The sequence below is a fragment of the Ricinus communis genome, chromosome 8, assembly GCF_019578655.1.
Source record: "Ricinus communis isolate WT05 ecotype wild-type chromosome 8, ASM1957865v1, whole genome shotgun sequence".
Taxonomy (NCBI): domain Eukaryota; kingdom Viridiplantae; phylum Streptophyta; class Magnoliopsida; order Malpighiales; family Euphorbiaceae; genus Ricinus; species Ricinus communis.
The window spans coordinates 11,866,954-11,884,871 of record NC_063263.1 but is presented as its reverse complement, the minus strand read 5'-3'; the positions used below and the strand labels follow the sequence as shown (position 1 = coordinate 11,884,871).

Sequence of the window (17,918 nt, the reverse complement as noted above, 5' to 3'; positions counted from 1 at the left end):
ATTAAAATAAAATTTATAAAAACAAAAGGCAAATCATTAAGAGAACCCGAAGCTGATGGCAGTCCGCCGCCGGCCGGGCCGACTGATAAGGTGTTTCTACGTAGATGGGCAAACTGTCCATCACCCTAAAGCTTTGCAGTTACAATGCATGTGCCTCTGCTGCCTCCAATGGATATATGTTACATATGGTTTGTTCTTGCAATGAGGTCACAGTAATGACAATTCCTAACTTTATATCTAAATTTACACTCTGGCCAACTCCCTTTTTTCCATTGCATTTGCACATCAAAAATATTGCTTCCATCATGTCCTTCTGATTATATTAAATAAGCCTTCATCGTCTTCTTCTGATTATCTTAAATTACAAAACTGGGATAAAATCTAAAATTAATATTCTTTCATGTTCGAGTTGAACAGACAGGTGATGTTTCCAGTCAAATTTAAAGAAATTTAACTGAGATTTTTAAAAAAATTATAAAAATAAAATTAAAATCTCAGAAAAATCAATAATCTTGTATATATTAGTTCAGCTTGACATGATATCCTATTTGTTTAAATTTCTTGAAAAAAATCAATCATGTTGGACCCTTTTGCATGTGTAGCTACTCAACAATGCTAATGTTGGCTAAAACTATCGACCAAACCAGTTGTGTCATCTTTTCTTTTTCTCAATTATTTAAAGGTTAAATAATATTAAACTGTCTTTTATGTCTTTCTTGGGAGTCTATAAATATGCACAAACTGAATGACTCTTCAACGTCTCAGGCTTCTTCTCCCACAGAGAGAGAGAGAGAGAGAGAGAGAGAGAGAGACATAGAGAGGAGAATGGGTTCGTTTCTATGGACAGTGTGCCTAAGTTTCTTGATTTTGGTATGTGGAACAATGGCTGGTACTCCAAGAAGGTCAGTGGATGTGCCTTTTGGTCGCAACTATGTACCTACATGGGCTTTCGATCACATAAGCTACTTCAATGGAGGTACCGAGATTCAGCTCAAACTAGACAAATACACAGGTATATGCAATAAACAATGATTTTCATTTACATTATAGATTCCACCCATTTTCCAGGAATATCTTATTCTTTTTCTGATGTGTCTAAAAAGGTACTGGTTTTCAATCCAAGGGATCCTACTTGTTTGGTCACTTTAGCATGCACATAAAGATGGTTCCAGGCGACTCAGCTGGAACTGTAACTGCTTTCTATGTAAGTTCTTTTTTTGGTTGTTCTGTTGAAGTCACTTCATAAATTTTGACAAGCTAGGAAGATTGTTTAGATAAAATGACTAGAAGCTTGGATTATTAATTTGTTGGTGCAGTTATCTTCTCAAAACTCTGAGCATGATGAGATAGACTTTGAGTTCTTGGGGAACAGAACTGGGCAGCCATACATTTTACAGACAAATGTCTTCACAGGAGGAAAGGGAAACAGAGAGCAGAGGATTTATTTATGGTTTGATCCTACCAAGGAATACCACACATACTCTGTACTATGGAACTTGTATCAGATTGTGTAAGTGCCATCCCAAACACATATTCTCAAAGTTCTATAGACAACTCAAGTACGACAGTTCACTAAGCCAAACCTCATGGGTTCCCACTTACCATTTTTCCACATCTTTTCTTTCAATTTTCAGGTTCTTTGTGGATGATGTGCCAATCAGGGTGTTCAAGAACAGCAAGGATTTGGGAGTGAGATTCCCATTCAACCAACCAATGAAGCTATACTCAAGCTTGTGGAATGCAGATGACTGGGCAACAAGGGGTGGCTTGGAGAAGACAGACTGGTCTAAGGCTCCATTTATAGCCTCCTACAAGGGCTTCCATATTGATGGGTGTGAGGCATCAGTTAATGCCAAGTTCTGTGACACCCAAGGCAAGCGTTGGTGGGATCAGAAGGAGTTCCAAGATCTTGATGCTGCTCAATACAGGAGACTCGCGTGGGTTCGCCAGAAATATACCATTTACAACTACTGTACTGATCGCTCCCGCTTTCCTACCATGGCTCCTGAATGCAAGCGTGATCGCGATGTCTAATCCCCTTGAAATAATACCCTTGTAGGTATTGCTATTACTGCCAATTATTCTGATGAATTTGTCTTTAAAGGAAAGGAAGGTGGAGTGAGTGTGTATTTGTATTGTATGTCTTCTATTTGTTACCATCATTCATATTATTATAACATGATTTCTGTTAATTTATTTAAATTGATCTTATTATCTTTTTTCTTGGAGGGATGAGTGAAATGATGGCTGACATGATTTAGTTCACTTTCTTGTTTCTTGCCTGGTCTTGCCATATGAACAGGACAGCAACTGAAACACAAGTATCCATTGCACCTACCAATTTTATTCAATTAATTTGCTAAACTCGAGTATAAGGGGTATATGAAAATGGCATAGTTTGTTTGCTTTACAACTGCTTCCATGTGTTTACATTTACTTCATTTAGTGTCTGTTTTAGCATGTAGATGCTAATTAATGCCTCTGTTTCTGGATAACATAGAGGTCTCCAAGGAGTGCCTTAATTTCGAGACAGTAACAGTAACCCATATGAGCTTAAGCATGTGCTGTGATGCTAATTGCACTAGAAAACAATAAACAAATTTCAAGGGTTGTCAATAATGGTCAAATAGAATAGTGAAAGGTCTTATTTTAACGATAAGATCATGTGAGGTTTGTTTAGTGACCTGAGCCAGGGTCACTCTCAGTCTCAGAAGCTATAATTAAATAACAAGGCAGTTTAGCAGAAGGAAACTGAGAAATTATCAATGGGATTTATTTCTTGGGCATTAAAGCAAAGATAATGATAATGGTGAACCTTTTATAAAGACAGAGACAATGAAATTGGTCAATAAAAGTGGAAAAAGGAAAAAGGAAATAGTTGGTTGTCTGGATAATGGGAGGCAGAGTTAGCAGATCTAAGAATTATTTGAATGGAAATCTTCAGTGAAAGAGAATCTAGGGATCATGTACCATCTACTGGCATCATGATAATGAAAGAACACAAGCATGTGAACTATAACTGACCCTCATCTTGTGTCAGCCGAAAGAGGGAGAAAACAACATAATTTAATCAATAGCCTCCTTGATATTTTTTTTTTCTTTTTTAACTTCATATGGCGTGCGACCAGGGAAGACCTTGTGCTTTGGCCAATATGAACTTCAAGAAATGGCATGGAACAATATTATAAAAGATCTGGCGAGCATATCAAGAAAACTTTACAAGATCATTGATGTTCCTCAAAACAAAATTATAATATATATATATATATATATATATATATATATATATATAGACCAGATAAAAAAGAATTCAAAAAAAAAAATCCCAACAGCCTAATGGTGACTATATCTGTCATTATAATTGAAGGTAAGTGGAGGGCGCTCAGGTTACTCTACTTACAAGTCGCCCTTGAACCTCAAGCGCAATCGAGAGGGCGTTTAGGGAAATTGTTTCAAGCACCGACAAAACCGGAAGCACCCCTTGTTTCAAAGAGAGGCCGACGGGTTATTCACATTTCATCTTGTGAATTGAAAACTAAGCAGTGGTAATTCTAAAGATTTTTCGGGAAAAAAATAGAAATGTCTCCTACGTTACCCCCGCTTTTATAACAGACAAATACAGTAACAGAGGCTTTCCTAGTCGCATCGGGACCAAAACTGGCGGGTTCATCAAACATTCTTTGATCTGAAGAAGATACAGTTTCCGAAGAATCTGATTCGGATTCAAGTCCTAGTTCTTATAGTAAGGATTGAAGCCTGTTGAGTTGAATATGATCCAAATTTTCCTTAAAAGCGCCACCTATATATATACTTTAATGATATTTAAAGTTGCAATAAGTGTTCAAAAAAAAATACTGAAAAACTTGCTCTCTATAACAATTACTTCAGCCATTCAGCCAAAATCCTGGGACTATATACATCAGAGAAAAGGTTCAACACAGGCTTCTTGGCATGCAAAAGAGAGAGACCTCCAAGTCCTGTCTCAGTAACATAACATTCATTGCTTATTAAATATATGTATCATGTCTCGGATGTCATCTCAGTGCAATGAGGCCATTGAATTACAACTAGCTTACTGAGTAAATCTCAATGTATAACAAAAGGTTGGAAATATATGGTAAAATCAGTTCTCCCAGTCCCTACTGAGTAACTCTTTTTTTTTTCTTTTGAACTTTGACAATATTGTCAAGGCATACAGTGCAACTTTCAGATTTCTCGTCTACTGATCAATGGATTTTAAAACCTATTCCTGAACTGTTGGTTAAACTACACAATTGAGAAGTTACAGCATTTATTTCACTATTTTACGTTCAAGGCAACATTATGCATAATTGGTCTCTGCATCTATTTTCAATTCTCAATGGAGGAGTTCTTCTGTCCTTTCTCCTTTTACTATGAGGCTAGTCCTTCACAAGAATACTGTCCTCTACAAAAGCTCAAGTGCTGAACAAACAATATCTTTCCACCTCATCTCTTTGTACCCTCCATCAAATTTAAGTCAAAACATCAAAAATAAAATAAGAAAAAGGAGAGAAACAGCAACTGCAAATCTAAAGAACATATTTCCCTCTGGACTCAATCAAAGAGGGATAAATAACTGGGAACCAGATGAAGACTGAAATTATTATAAGATAAAATAAAATCAGTTCTTATATGTATCGAATAAAAGGGCACCCAGAGATTATTGGGTAAAATGTATAAACAAAATGCTATCTACATCCTTGTAGTCATCCAAAGCTGATAAAATACAAATACATACACCCAAGAATCCAGTTAGAATCTAATCTAATTGACATGCATAAACCCAACTACCTAGGAGACCAAATGGACCTCTCATATTTTCTACAGGTATAAGTTATACGTAAGAAAAAGAAATGGTAAATCAGAACTATGCAGCAGCCGCAAGATCATTGCTCAAGTGTTCAACATGTTCTCATGAAGGATGTAACACAGTGGTGCAGACCTTTATAATCAAGTTTCAAAATAATCTCTTCCAGCCATTTCTATTAGATAAAATTTGCTAGTTTCTAATGCAGTAAGGAATTCACAAGATAGAAAAATAATAATTTGTAGCAAATTACAAACTGTCTAACAAGAGCAATCAAGATATTCTTACAATAACCTTGTTCTTCTTGCCTGCGGATAGAAGGAGAACCTTCCCCTCCACAATATCTTGGGACTCAACTCTCTTACTTTCACTATCGACTCTGCTGTTGTTCAAGTAGAGGCCCCCTTGTTTCAATAGACGGCGAGCAGCTGATTTACTATCAATCAAACCAGCAGTAACCGACAGATCAACAAGCGAAAGATTGAGGACCTGATCATATGCCAAAGAGCAGGAGGGGACATCCTCAGCAATACCCTCAATGGTTTTCCAGTCCAATTTAGTCTCAGCTCCAGGTCTCAATGCCTCAGTGGCCTTAATAGCCTCAAGTAGCCCATCTTGACCATGAACAAAACGAGTTACTTCTTCGGCAAGCCTACGCTGAGCTGTGTTAGGCACATAGCCAGGTCTCTTCATTTCCCTCTCCAGCTCAGCAATCTCATCCAACTCCAAGAATGTAAGTATCTTAAGAAACCTAATAACATCATCATCAGCAATAGAGAAAAAGTATTGATAAAACTTGTACGGAGATAAAAATGACGGGGAGAGCCAGATGGCACCATCCTCTGACTTGCCAAATTTCGTGCCATCACTCTTCAACAAAAGAGGGAATGTCAAGCCATAGGCCTCAGCTCCATCTTCTGGCTGCAGAATTTTTCGGATAAGTTCAGTGCCAGCAGTGATATTACCCCACTGGTCACTGCCACCAATCTCAACATTAACACCCTTATTTTTAAAAAGGTGAAGAAAATCAAACCCCTGCAAGAGCTGATAACTGAACTCAGTATAACTCATCCCTTGTTCAGATTCAAGCCTCTTTTTCACACTCTCTTTCCCTATCATAGTACCAACCCTAGCGTATCTTCCAACTTGTTTCAAGAAATCAAGTAACTTTACATCTTTCCACCAATCATAATTATTCAAAACTACAATTGGGTTACTCAAATTCACATCAGCATTAAATATTCTAGTAAGAGTATTACTAATCCCAAGTATATTCTTTTCCAAACTATCGAGATCAAGTTCTGGCCTTTCTGAGCTTTTCCCAGATGGGTCACCAATTCTTCCAGTAGCACCACCAATCAAGGCGAACGCTTTGTGACCACATCTTTGAAACCAAGAAAGCACGATTATACCAATAAGATTACCCAAGTGTAAGCTTTCAGCAGTGGGGTCAAAACCACAATAGACTTTGAGAGTAGAAATTGAACAAGCTGACCTGAGATTATCACTAGTAACTGATTCAAGCAAGCCTCTTTCTTCCAAGATATCAACAACGTTTTGGCGGCGAATTGATTCTTGAGTTTGCGTGGTGGTGACCTGATGGGTGGCTGATTGCAAGGACCTGATAAAAATGTGATTCTTTTTGAGAGTTGGTAACTTAGTGGAGAGTGGATTAGAGAAGGGAAAGGATAAGTGTTTGAGATGGGATTGCGTGGAGAAGAGGAGAGTTCTTGCAGCAGCAGTGGCTGCCATTGTAGTTGGATTGTTGCTTAATCTGTTAAATGAGTTATTTTGCGTTACTGATATGGTTTTTTGGGCAGCAGATGTTGCCCACAAGTAGACCTGTTCAAGGGGCTGGGTACCCGACCGGCCCGCACTTTTCGGACCAGGCTTGGACAACGATTTTTATGTACAAGCCCGACTCAGACCTATAAAAAGCTCGCACTCCTAGAGCTGGGCTTGAGATTTATATAAAAACTCAACTCCGGCCCGGCGCGATGTATAATTTAGTTAGAAACAAAAATGTCATACCTAAGATTCAAACTCGTGACCTTCACTTATAATTAAGTGTTATATAACACTTGACTATCTATTATTTCTATTTATAATTTTATTATTATTAATAATATATTGGGTTTAAAATTTGAATATTTGTGTTGAAATTAGGTTTAAATTTTGAATATTTGTATTGAATTGTCGGTTTGGTCAAGCCAAGCCCGACCCGAGCCCGCCCAGGCCCGATCCGAGCCGCCCAGATCCGACCTCTGTTTAATGCCTAGTCGGGCCGACTGGGCCGAGCCGGGCTTTTCATAAAATTTCGGGCTCAGGCTCGGGCTCTAAGATATTAAAAATTTCTTGGGCCTGGGCGGGCTCGGGCTTCTCCAAAATTAAGTCAGGCCCGATCAAGCCCGGCCCGAGCCCGCCTAGGCCCGACCCATGAACAGGTCTACCCACAAGTGACCCACCACCACCATATCCAAATATTGGGTTTCGGCTTAAACCCATGGTGAGTTGGTTTTGGGTCAAAATCTATCTACTGCTCCGACCCAGTCGCCTTAATTCAAATTGGTTTAATTGCTAAAAGGAAAATCATAAACTTCATATTTGTTACTAAATCCAGCACATCATCTGTAAATATTTTAATTTTAATTAATTTTAACATTCAATAAAATTATCCATTAAATTTGTTAATATAGTATAAACCTCACTGAAAACAAAAAAGAAAAAATCAATATTAAAATTATTAACTTATTCTATTATTATTTAATTACATAAAATTTATATTTTTTTAATTTTAAAATTTTAGTAATATGATATATTTGAACGATAATATTTTAATAATTAGAGTACTGAATCAATGCTTCTTTTTTTTATTTTTATTTGTTGCCATAGTTCATGTCATACCAACAATCTTAGATTCAATAGGTGGCGATGGAGACGATACATCGGTGGAGGAGCAGCGAGAGATTATTAAGTGCAATCTTTTTAATTATAAAAAGTAATATTTTGAGTTTTAATTATTTTTATATTATTTATAGTTAATTAATTATATCCATATGTGAGCATAGGCTATTGGCTTTGAATTTTACTCCAACGGAGGAGTTAATAGTGTTAATAAATTGGGTTAATCCTTTTTGGAAAAAGAAAAAGAATCAAAGGGGGAAATTAAGTAATTAAAAGAATAGAGGCTTAATTATCGATCCCCAATTAGTTCAAGGACTTGCCTAAATGATTTTACAAAATCTCTGACTTTACAACAAATATAACTCATAAATTTTAAAACTTTTAATATCCTAAAATTATTCTTAAACTATTGGTTGTTTGATTTTATAGTGAAATAAGCCTAAGAATTTTAAAATTTATGGATTTTAACTAAATTGATAGATTAGGGTTTTTTTTTAATAAAAAATCACTAAGTATTTTGAAGTATTATAGACAAATTCAATTTGTGGTTGAACCATTCAAATTATGGCTAACAGTATAAAATTAGGATCTGCTGATTGCCTTGTAAAAGCCAGAGTATATATTGAATTTTAAATAATAAAAAAAAAAAAAAGAAACACCTGTCTTGATGTATATTTAGAGATGAACGTAACTGAGCAATTCATACAATCACAAATGTTGATAAAAAGGTGAGTTTCTTATTGCAATAACTGAAAGAGGAAACTCTGTTCCAGATTATAATTATACATTCTTGACAAAAATAGGAAATCCAAGAAAGAAAGAAAGAAAGAAAGAAAGAAAAAACCAGCTAGGAAATGAAATGAGGTACACAAAAATCAGAAATTACATTGTCCGAGATTAGATTTGAGATAACTATTTCCAGTTGTTGGCAACAATGTCAGCCAAATCAACGACCCTTTGAGAGTAACCCCATTCGTTATCATACCAGGCAATAACCTTAACCATGTCATCTCCCATCACCATGGTCAGTGATGAGTCAACTGTTGATGAAACATCTGTGCACCTGAAATCAACTGAAACAAGCGGCTCATCACAGACTGAGAGGATACCCTTGAGTTCCTTGTCAGCACTTTCCCTGAATGCTGCATTTACTTCTTCCGCGAAGGTTTTTTTCTCCACCTGGACGACGAGATCAACAACTGAGACATTTGGGGTTGGAACACGCAGGGCAATTCCGTTAAGTTTGCCCTTGAGGGTTGGAAGAACAAGGGCAACTGCCTTAGCTGCACCAGTTGATGTTGGAACGATGTTAAGGGCAGCAGCTCTTGCTCTTCTTAGGTCGCGGTGACTGGCGTCAAGCAGCCTCTGGTCACCAGTGTATGAGTGAGTTGTTGTCATGGTACCCTTGATGATGCCTGCAGTGCATTCACATGTTGTCATTCAATGAATTACCAAAATACTCTGTCAGGTTTGAAACAAATATTTATTGATAAGTGCCTCAGGAGAACTCGCTCTGGTTTAATCTGATTTTATATATAAGTTCTTCATGCGAGACATTGAGATTGGAAGAAATTGTTTAGGAACAGGAGAATTACTTACCAAATTTCTGGTCAAGGACCTTGACAAAGGGAGCAAGGCAGTTGGTAGTGCAAGAAGCATTGCTGATGATAGGCTCGTCAGCGCTGTAGCCATCGGCATTGACTCCCACAACATAGGTTGGGATGTCACCCTTTCCGGGGGCTGTAATGAGCACCTTCTTGGCTCCTGCCTGAATGTGCTTGCCAGCACCTTCCCTGTCGACGAAAACTCCAGTCCCTTCAATTACCAAGTCGATCCCCAAGTCCCTGTATATTATCATAGTTATACGCCATTAAAATCTCATTCATAAATTCACATATACACAATCTTAATTAGATTAAGCAAGGAAAAGGGAAAGAAGAAACTAGAGACTTGTCTTACTTCCATGGAAGGTTGGCAGGGTTGCGGTCAGAAACAACCTGGATGACCTTGCCATCGACAGAGATTCCATCAGTACCAACAGGCTTGACATCAGCATCAAAGATGCCGAGAGTAGAGTCGTACTTGAGGAGGTGGGAAGCTTGCTTGACACCACCAGTGTCATTGATGGCAATGACATCAAGAGGGGAATCCTTGCGCCCGTGCCAGCACCTCAAGAAGTTCCTACCAATCCTACCGAATCCATTTATGGCCACTTTAAGCTTTGCCTCAGCTACGGTTTTCCTGTATCCTCCATTGCTGCTTCCAACCTTCAGTCACATACATTCCAAATTAACTAACAGAAGTCTTCTGATACTCGCTACTGAACTACTCAGCCTAAATAACATCTTAGAGAAAAAAGATCAATATTTTTGTATCATGTTTCACAAATAGTATTGTCATTAGACTAATATGGAAAATGAAAGATTCACAAGTAATATGTTGAAAGTAAAATGCATACAACAGCTAATGTAATGTTATATGATGAGAACTGAATAGGCAATAATCACTTGACTGATTACTTCAAAATTCCAAACTGGAAATCTTTTCAATGTACTTGGTTTTAAACGCAATTGTTTATAAATCTTTAGGGAATCAACTGCTATATGAACTCCAATGCTTGGATTGCTACTAATAGATAGTAGTAACATCTGATAGCATATATGATTATAGTGCTTAATGATTTAAAAAGGGTCAGCGAAATATGAAACGAAACTCACAGCAGAAGTCTGGAAAGCAACGACAGAGAGGAAGTCATCAGAAGTCTTCTTGGAAAAGGGAAGAAAAGCTGATGAGTTACGGAGGCCCGAGAATTCCTGGAACCCTTTTCCATTTCCCTGAAATCAAGCAAAAAAATGTATGAGCATACACTTAAAAGCTACCAAGTTAAGTGCAAAAACAGAAGGAAGAGTATTAGCAAGCAGCTACAAAACCTGAAGGGATGGTTTGGCTACAGAAAAAGTAGCCGAGGCCATAATTTGTTATGGAAGGAACACAAAGCAAGGAAAAAAAAAAAAAGAAAAAGAAAGAAATTTCTTTGGACTTAATAATAGAGTAGTATAAGAAGTGAGTAGTGCAGTAGTAGTAGAAGAAGAAGAAGAAGAAGAAGAAGAGAAGAGGCAAGTTTAAGTGGTGGATGGTTTTTGGGAGATGACAGGAGGGAAATAGGAGAGGATGAGATTATGGATAGCCTCTTATTCAATGTATGGCTGTGGTTCTGTTTTGTGTTTTTGTGTCTCCCATTCTTCCTTCCCTTTCCATTTCTCATTTTCCATCATAGAATTTTAGTTTTAGGAATACATTATATACTCTTAACTTGCAAACAGTAACTACCTCCAGCAACTGCTTTTCTTTTTTAATCTTCAAATTAATTAAACTCGTACTAGGATTGGAACTCGAATTTAATACATTTATCTTTAATATTTCGGTCTGCACTAACTAAAAAGCCAAAAAATAAATATTTCCTTTATTATCAATTCTTTGGAGTTTTATAATCTTGATCTTTTGATGTGAGCCCAAGTGCTTAATTTTTATTTTTGCAATTTCAGGTTTGTGGTTATGAATTGAGCAGTAGTGTAACTACATTTCCAAGGTCTTTCAATTGAAACCGTCCAAACGGGATCGTATTGTTGTTGTTAGCTAGTGATCACATGTTCATTTCTAAGGAAGAAATGTAGATAACACTATCAGAGTATGAATGGCCTATCTTTATTTGGCTTCTCTTCATATCCCTCCAGCCCTTCCACATCTGCCCATTTCCTGTAAAATTATAACCATGTTCTCCCACTCAGTAATGTCTTCCCAAATTGTACAATTTGTAAGAGACTTTACATTCTAATAATTGAAATATATTATTCCCATAAATTTTAAAAAGGATTGTCTTATTTATATGTTTCGTGTACTTGTGTTATTAATAAAAAATGATAATTTAAATGTCGTTATTTTTCACCTTTATATATTGGGTTTATAGAATTTACATATTGTAATAAATATGGAGTACAAAAATAAATAATTAGAGTTAAAAAAATTTAATTTTTTTTCAATATTGCCTCCACTAGTAGAAATATCAAGATTTTGTTCATTAAGGGTCAACCTATAATATTCAATAATAATTAATCTCGTTTCTTTTGTACTTCACCCATTACTATTATTGCATCGATCTACTATGCTGAAAAATAAATTACAAATTTTGTAGTTTAAATTTTTTTTTTGTCTAAATTGTTTTTTATTTAATTAAGTGTATGAACATGCTAAAAATATTTAATATGGTGTCTCTAGCCTGTTTTTATTTAATTTATTTTGACTAGTAAATTAACTTAAATACATTTTTTAAAAAATAAGTTTATTTTTTCTTTTATTTTTATTTTTCTATCCATTTGCAATGGTTTTTTAAAAGATTTATTTATTTATCAAGAAATTAAAAAATAATAAAGTTTTTTTCTCATGCATTCGAACAAAAAATCAAAGAGAAAATTAAATATAATTTTCTTATTCCTTTTATTTTCTTGCATTTACTTTAAAAAGAAATAAAAATAAAATATGTTCTTTAATCTCAAAATAATAAGAAGCAAGAGAAGACAATATTAAGTTTTCTTAAAATAAAAAAATTGTAAGTATCTATGGCTAAGGATATTTGGATCATTTTATGTGTAAAATAAATTGAATTATTACTTTAATATATAAAAATAATATATAAATTAATAAGTTCAGACATTTGATTGAATAAAAAAATATAATTCAAACATTAAAATAGAAAAAATTAAAAGATTAAAGTTATAATCATCTCAAACAAAACAAAAAAAAAAAAAGAAAAAAGATGGCAAATCCAAAAAAATCCTTAATAGTAATATCAGCCAGCTAAAATATTCAATCTTTTGGGTCGTTAGTAACAAATAAATTTTTGACCAGACAACACACCTAATTTTCACCTCTTCTGGCAGACTTTCGGCTTGTAATCATTAGCCCTTTGCCACACAAGTAATCAAGTGTTGCAAGCAACTGTGATGTTTATATATGCTTTTGGTTCTACAAATGAAAATACAGAAGAAGCTGGAATCAGAACTATGAAAGGGTAGCCTGTAAAGCCTTCACTTTCTGACACTTTAGTCTCAATTTTAACATGCATGCAAAAGTAGTACCATACTCTCCCACTCTTAACCAACTCTATATATATATATGTCTAATTACATGAAAAATATGCTCAAGTTGATTTATATATAATCATACTCGAGCTATTTAAGTAAATTAAATATTGTCAGTTTTTAAATGATACGACATAAAATTAATTTATAAAAAAGAATTATGCATATTTTATTATTCAGAGAAACTTGAAATGGGCAGAATTTTAAATTAAGCAGCAGAATATTCCAAAGACAACCTAATTGAAAACCAATATTATTTTTTTTCAAATAAGCAACAAAAAAATGAATCTTTATTAAAAAAAGAAAAAAAGAAAAAAGGGAGTGCCCTAAACAATACATGATGACCAGGACATATCGCACAAAATATCCATCCCCTTTTCTGTTTTTTGAGCTGGTGGGCTAATCTTTTCATATTAGGCAAATTAAGCCTTATTTTGATTGGTTTGCTTTCTTCATTACAAATTTAATATTAATGTAGATATTGATTATTAAATACAATAAAGTATTTGTGTTGTTATTCGATATTACTTCAATAGGAATAATCATATAGTATTAAGTGTTCTTTTATAATTAATTTTACTAAATAAAATTAGTTAATCGGATCAAAAAGTAAAAGAAAAAAAAATTAGTATACTAAAAACAGAGGATAAAAATAATATCCATCTGCGTATACATAATTGGAAGTAAATTATCTGGCAGCATTAAATATCAGAACTATCAGGGAGTATTTTTAAAAAAAACAGACATAAATAATTTATGAAATAAACTTTAGAGATTTAACTATTGCTTTTTCTATATATAATTATATATATATATATATATATATATATATATTATTAAGGCGAGCGCAGTTCGGTTGCGCTCGTAAACAATCGATTATTTAGTTTTGAATATTTTTTTTTTAAAATTAAAAAATCAAACTATATATTCTTTGAATTTTTAATTTTAATCTTTAAGATTAATAAAAAATATATAAAAAAGACAAAATTTTCTAGAACAAAAGCCAACCAGTAAACTGAATTTCTCTGAAAATTAAAATTTAAAGCGAACCGACTAATTTAATTATTTCAATTCAATTTTGATCGGTATTTCAATTGATTCGACTTGGTTTTTGGTCTACCCTAATATAAGGAAGAAAGAAAGAGACATATATAATAGATGCAATGATGTGATTAAGTTTGAGTGAATAATAAAGGAGAGGCATGTTCAATGCCTATTAAGCTGTGCAATCAGCAAATGCCCTCTCAGTTCATGGAATCTGGAGTCTCTGCCTATTTCAACTTGGACTGCATCTGTTCTCTTTCATCTTTCCACTATATTGTAGCTCAATATTTCCACGTGTACGGCTCATGTTCTTGCACTCGTCTTTTTTTCTCTTTTTTGATCATGTATATAGCTTCCTTAATAAGTACAAAATAAAGTGATTAATTGATTATCATTGGTTTAATTAATAATGGTTGGACCGAATATTGGATCCTTGTTGTCATTACTAAGCGAATCAGGGAAAAATGAAATAACAGAACTAAAGAAGGTATCTGCTCAAAGATCATTTTTTAATTTATTTGATCAAGGAATTTCCAGTGTTATTTGTACCTTAGCTATAATTTAAGAAAAAAAAAATATCTGGATACTTTATTCAAATAGTAAATAAAGTGAAATTATTTTAGCAGGAGTGTCAGAATTTAATATTTTAAAAAATAGGTGTCAGAGTTCAAATCTCGCCGGAGTAAAGAGGAAAAATAAATATATATGCCCTATTCAAACTTCTTGAAATCTATCTGGGTGGAAGTAATTTCTACATTCAAATTCTGAACATGGACACACTCTTGAACTCGTTCAAAGAGTTTGGATCAACCTAGTTGCAAGTCATGCTATCCTGAAAAACATAATTATTTTAAGCTAAAAGATGAATCATGAATTTGACCCACAATGAATTGCATGATATTTTTAAAAATTAGGTTATATTTAGATCAAAGCAAAGACAAAAAGATCTGTATGGAGCTATGGCCATTTCACAGAATCTCAAGAAGTATATATAATATCCGGCAATGTCAAACTGTTAAAGAGCAAGCAAGGGCATTGCTCAATGGGTCGAGGACCGTAGTATCTAAAGGCATACCAGTGTTGTTTCAAGACACTACACTGTGAAAGTGGAATGTTAAAGGGAGGACAACTAGGGCATTCCTCAAACTTCATACAAGGGTAAGACAAGTACTGAAGTTGCATTTTGCATATATTTGCTTGCAGAGAAAGCTGTCTACTATATTGCTTTTGCGTTGGAACTACATAGAGCAGAAACATATATAATATACAAAAGAAAAGGCTAGGTTATTAATTAAAAAGGACCCAAAATTATTCCAATATGGACCCCCTCTTTTACATGGTATAAATGGAGCCTGGCCATCCAACAATTCATTGCAGAAAAAAGCTCCTTTCCCTCTCTCTTTTCCTGCTCCCTCCGGGCTTCAAGTTCCAGCAGCTTCCTGCTATTCCTGTTACATCACTCTGTCAGGAAATATGTCTAAGGAAGCAGACCTAAAGGTGCCAATTCCTGATAACATCTTTATGTAGCTTCTTTCTTCTTTTTTCATAGTTTCAGGACACTCTTTTCTTTTACTTGATTGTAACTCAGTTACATTTTTTACTTGATTCCAGAAGATTGAACTGAAGGTTTCTGTTATCTGCTGCGATGGCTGCAAGAGGAAAGTTAAGAAGATTTTACAGGGTATTGAAGGTAATGAAGGAAAGCTGAAGAAATCTGTTGTTGATTGGTTGTTTTGCATGCGTCTTTTTCTTCTCTAATTTATGTGAAACTCATGTTTCAGGTGTTTTAAAGACTGAAATTGATCCTATACAACCCAGAGTAACAGTCTTAGGAAATGTGGATCCACAAATCCTGATAAGAAAATTACAGAAAGCTGGAAAACAAGCAGAACTATGTAGCTTGGGGAGTCAGAATGCTGGAAAAGAAAAGAAAGAAGCAGATATTGCACCAGTGTCAATAAAAGAGAAAGAAACACCAAAATCTGAGTCTGTTCAAGCAAAATCCTCGGAAACATTAGGCAATGCTACTGATAAAACTAAAGAAGCTAAAAGTACTGGGAAAGAAGGTGAGAACAAAGCTCCAAAGAATGATCAGAAGGAGGCAGGAAGCAATGTAAACTCTTTAATTCCTGAAGTTGTTAAAAAGGAAAATCCTGCCCCACCTCAACCGCAAGCGAGCGAGACCAAGTATCCGAACATGTTTCAGGATTTGAGTAATGTCTGCACCTGGAATCAGTACTGCTACAAGGTTGAACCTTATGCAGTTGCAATGCCCTATTATGCAATTCCATCATATACAGTTGCTCCTCTACCTCCAACATGCTATGGCCAGGAATACTTAAATCAAGAAAGGCCAGTGTTTCAACCACAGTTCCAGACACCTGCAGCACGAGTTGGGGATTACTTTAGCGACGAAAATACAGTGGGATGCCATGTGATGTGAGGCCTGAAAAACTATGCACCGAAGATAAGGAAGAGGCAGTTAGTCCTTGGTTGGATGATTCATTCAATCATACTTTTTTAAGGACAGAATTAGCCAGCCTTTTCTTCTGTAGTCTACATGGCTATTTCTCATTTTTTCTCCTTCTTCTTCCTCTTTGATGACAATTAGGACTGTCACTATGCAAGCTTTTGTAATACTTAATTCTTAGCAATCTAATTCCTTGGAATTCATGACTTCATCGAAGAAGAAATATATAGTTCAGCTTTTCTGCACATAAGGAATGAAGGTTTTGGCAGTACAGACAATGTGATAGAGTGGGGAAAAGATTTTGATAGAAAATTTTTTATTTTGAAGAGATGGGAAAGGTAAATCAACCATGCAAAGGAAGCAAAGAGAACCCAAACATGTCAATACAGATTCTAAGTTGGCCAATTCAATTCGTTGCTAGATGATTAATCTCTATCACAGCCATCTCTGTCTCAACTGTGGGACTAAGCTACATGGGTCTCATTATTTAGGCCAACTGGTTGCTTCAAGTTGGAAGAAAGGTTTTCCAATAGATTGATCTTTTATTTTATTTTTCTGTTGGGAGACCTTTTGCTGCAAAATGCTGCCTTCAGACATTCAAAAATACAATTTTTCTCTTGTTCATCTCACTCTCAAGAAACATTGTTCGTAATTCATACCCGTAGTTATCACAGATCAAATCTCGTGCATCAGATACCAAAAGAGAATACCTGTGATTTTGACCTGTATTAGAATCCCAACAAATACTTTAAACAGTGGAAGAAGAAAAAGGAAAAGGAAAGCTTGCTTTTCACTAATCGCCACATCTGTACTACAGGATTCTTCGCTACTATGATCGTCCCTTTATTACTTGAATTCACTTGGCTTCGTTATGGTTGTACATTATTTTGGTCCCCAGTTGTCATCCTCAACATATAACCCGCCATGATCTTACTTCCTTCTTTCTTGAGCTTTGGAAGAGAACTGATTTTCAACCTTGTTTCTTTGCTAAGTAAATGATTTTTCTTCATACTTCTATTTCATCGGCGGCTGTAGATTAATTATATAGGATTTTGCCAAATCAATACAGTGATCAGTAGTCAAAACACCGAAGGATAATTATGGAGGTATAGAGTCACATTCACTTGAGACCGTTCTTTTTCTTTTAGCATTGCTTGTCAAGGATTCTGGATCCTTTATGAATTAATTAACTTCGTCAAATGGCTCTAAGCATCTCATTTTCTGCTAAATAGTGGAAGTAATTCGGTTGCAGAAGACCTTAAAAACTATTATTTAAAGAGTTGGACATAGACATTCCATCTTAGCAGAACTACCCTGTTCGGTGCTTTACCACAAAAGCAAATGCCTACTTGTAATTAATGGAGTTGGTCATTCCTCCAATAGGAACAAATTCTAAACCTAGGGCTACGGCACTTGCTGTGACTGGAACACAAATGAGATGAAGTTGCACCACAATCTTTTGCTTTCAAATTTTGCTTAATTATACCATAAAGCCAATATTCTGGCTTCAGACAATGATTATCAGAGGTGGCAA

General features: G+C 35.0%; 4 protein-coding genes across 7 annotated transcripts; 2 read left to right on the top strand and 2 right to left on the bottom strand.

Annotated features, from left to right (window-relative positions):
• Positions 1 to 89: 89 nt before the first annotated feature.
• Positions 90 to 2,202, top strand: LOC8273057 (xyloglucan endotransglucosylase protein 2). Of its 3 annotated transcripts, none has more exons than XM_048377559.1 (5): positions 90 to 188; positions 766 to 1,012; positions 1,104 to 1,204; positions 1,317 to 1,510; positions 1,635 to 2,202. In XM_048377559.1, exons 1-5 carry the CDS (start codon positions 105 to 107, stop codon positions 2,032 to 2,034), a joined length of 1,026 nt encoding a protein of 341 aa, XP_048233516.1. In that variant the 5' UTR covers positions 90 to 104; the 3' UTR covers positions 2,035 to 2,202. The 3 variants fall into 3 exon arrangements, with proteins under 3 accessions (XP_048233516.1, XP_002512792.3, XP_048233517.1); XM_002512746.4 differs by having other exon boundaries at positions 90 to 206; XM_048377560.1 differs by lacking the exon at positions 90 to 188 and adding an exon at positions 386 to 421.
• Positions 2,203 to 4,976: 2,774 nt separating this feature from the next.
• Positions 4,977 to 7,389, bottom strand: LOC8273056 (tyrosine--tRNA ligase, chloroplastic/mitochondrial). Of its 2 annotated transcripts, XM_048378585.1 has the most exons (3): positions 7,279 to 7,389; positions 6,324 to 6,658; positions 4,977 to 6,212 (listed from the first exon to the last, which is right to left on the bottom strand). In XM_048378585.1, the coding sequence occupies exons 1-3, from the start codon at positions 7,300 to 7,302 to the stop codon at positions 5,102 to 5,104; spliced, it is 1,470 nt and encodes a 489-aa protein (XP_048234542.1). In that variant the 5' UTR covers positions 7,303 to 7,389; the 3' UTR covers positions 4,977 to 5,101. The 2 variants fall into 2 exon arrangements, with proteins under 2 accessions (XP_048234542.1, XP_048234541.1); XM_048378584.1 differs by having other exon boundaries at positions 4,977 to 6,658; positions 7,279 to 7,387.
• Positions 7,390 to 8,449: 1,060 nt separating this feature from the next.
• LOC8273055 (glyceraldehyde-3-phosphate dehydrogenase A, chloroplastic) lies at positions 8,450 to 10,916 on the bottom strand. The gene is made up of 5 exons (XM_002512744.3): positions 10,663 to 10,916; positions 10,450 to 10,566; positions 9,692 to 9,999; positions 9,332 to 9,576; positions 8,450 to 9,147 (listed from the first exon to the last, which is right to left on the bottom strand). Exons 1-5 carry the CDS (start codon positions 10,702 to 10,704, stop codon positions 8,645 to 8,647), a joined length of 1,215 nt encoding a protein of 404 aa, XP_002512790.1. The 5' UTR covers positions 10,705 to 10,916; the 3' UTR covers positions 8,450 to 8,644.
• A 4,237-nt stretch (positions 10,917 to 15,153) lies between these two features.
• Positions 15,154 to 16,613, top strand: LOC8273054 (heavy metal-associated isoprenylated plant protein 35). Its single transcript, XM_002512743.4, has 3 exons — positions 15,154 to 15,411; positions 15,526 to 15,604; positions 15,696 to 16,613. Exons 1-3 carry the CDS (start codon positions 15,388 to 15,390, stop codon positions 16,355 to 16,357), a joined length of 765 nt encoding a protein of 254 aa, XP_002512789.1. The 5' UTR covers positions 15,154 to 15,387; the 3' UTR covers positions 16,358 to 16,613.
• Positions 16,614 to 17,918: the final 1,305 nt, after the last annotated feature.

Bases quoted from the DNA above. Each gene is read 5' to 3' on its own strand.
- LOC8273055 (XM_002512744.3), bottom strand. From the start codon at position 10,704: ATGGCCTCGGCTACTTTTTCTGTAGCCAAACCATCCCTTCAG. The intron at 9,577-9,691 runs GTAAGACAAGTC...GATAATATACAG, and splicing joins CCTGCCAACCTTCCATGGAA to GGACTTGGGGATCGACTTGG. The intron at 9,148-9,331 runs GTAAGTAATTCT...AATGCACTGCAG, and splicing joins GGTCCTTGACCAGAAATTTG to GCATCATCAAGGGTACCATG.
- LOC8273054 (XM_002512743.4), top strand. From the start codon at position 15,388: ATGTCTAAGGAAGCAGACCTAAAG. The intron at 15,412-15,525 runs GTGCCAATTCCT...ACTTGATTCCAG, and splicing joins CTAAGGAAGCAGACCTAAAG to AAGATTGAACTGAAGGTTTC. The intron at 15,605-15,695 runs GTAATGAAGGAA...CTCATGTTTCAG, and splicing joins GATTTTACAGGGTATTGAAG to GTGTTTTAAAGACTGAAATT.
- LOC8273057 (XM_002512746.4), top strand. From the start codon at position 105: ATGGGCAAACTGTCCATCACCCTAAAGCTTTGCAGTTACAATGCATGT. The intron at 207-765 runs GTCACAGTAATG...TCAACGTCTCAG, and splicing joins TGGTTTGTTCTTGCAATGAG to GCTTCTTCTCCCACAGAGAG. The intron at 1,013-1,103 runs GTATATGCAATA...GTGTCTAAAAAG, and splicing joins CAAACTAGACAAATACACAG to GTACTGGTTTTCAATCCAAG.
- LOC8273056 (XM_048378584.1), bottom strand. From the start codon at position 7,302: ATGGTGGTGGTGGGTCACTTGTGG. The intron at 6,659-7,278 runs GTAGACCTGTTC...GTCTACTTGTGG, and splicing joins TGGTGGTGGGTCACTTGTGG to GCAACATCTGCTGCCCAAAA.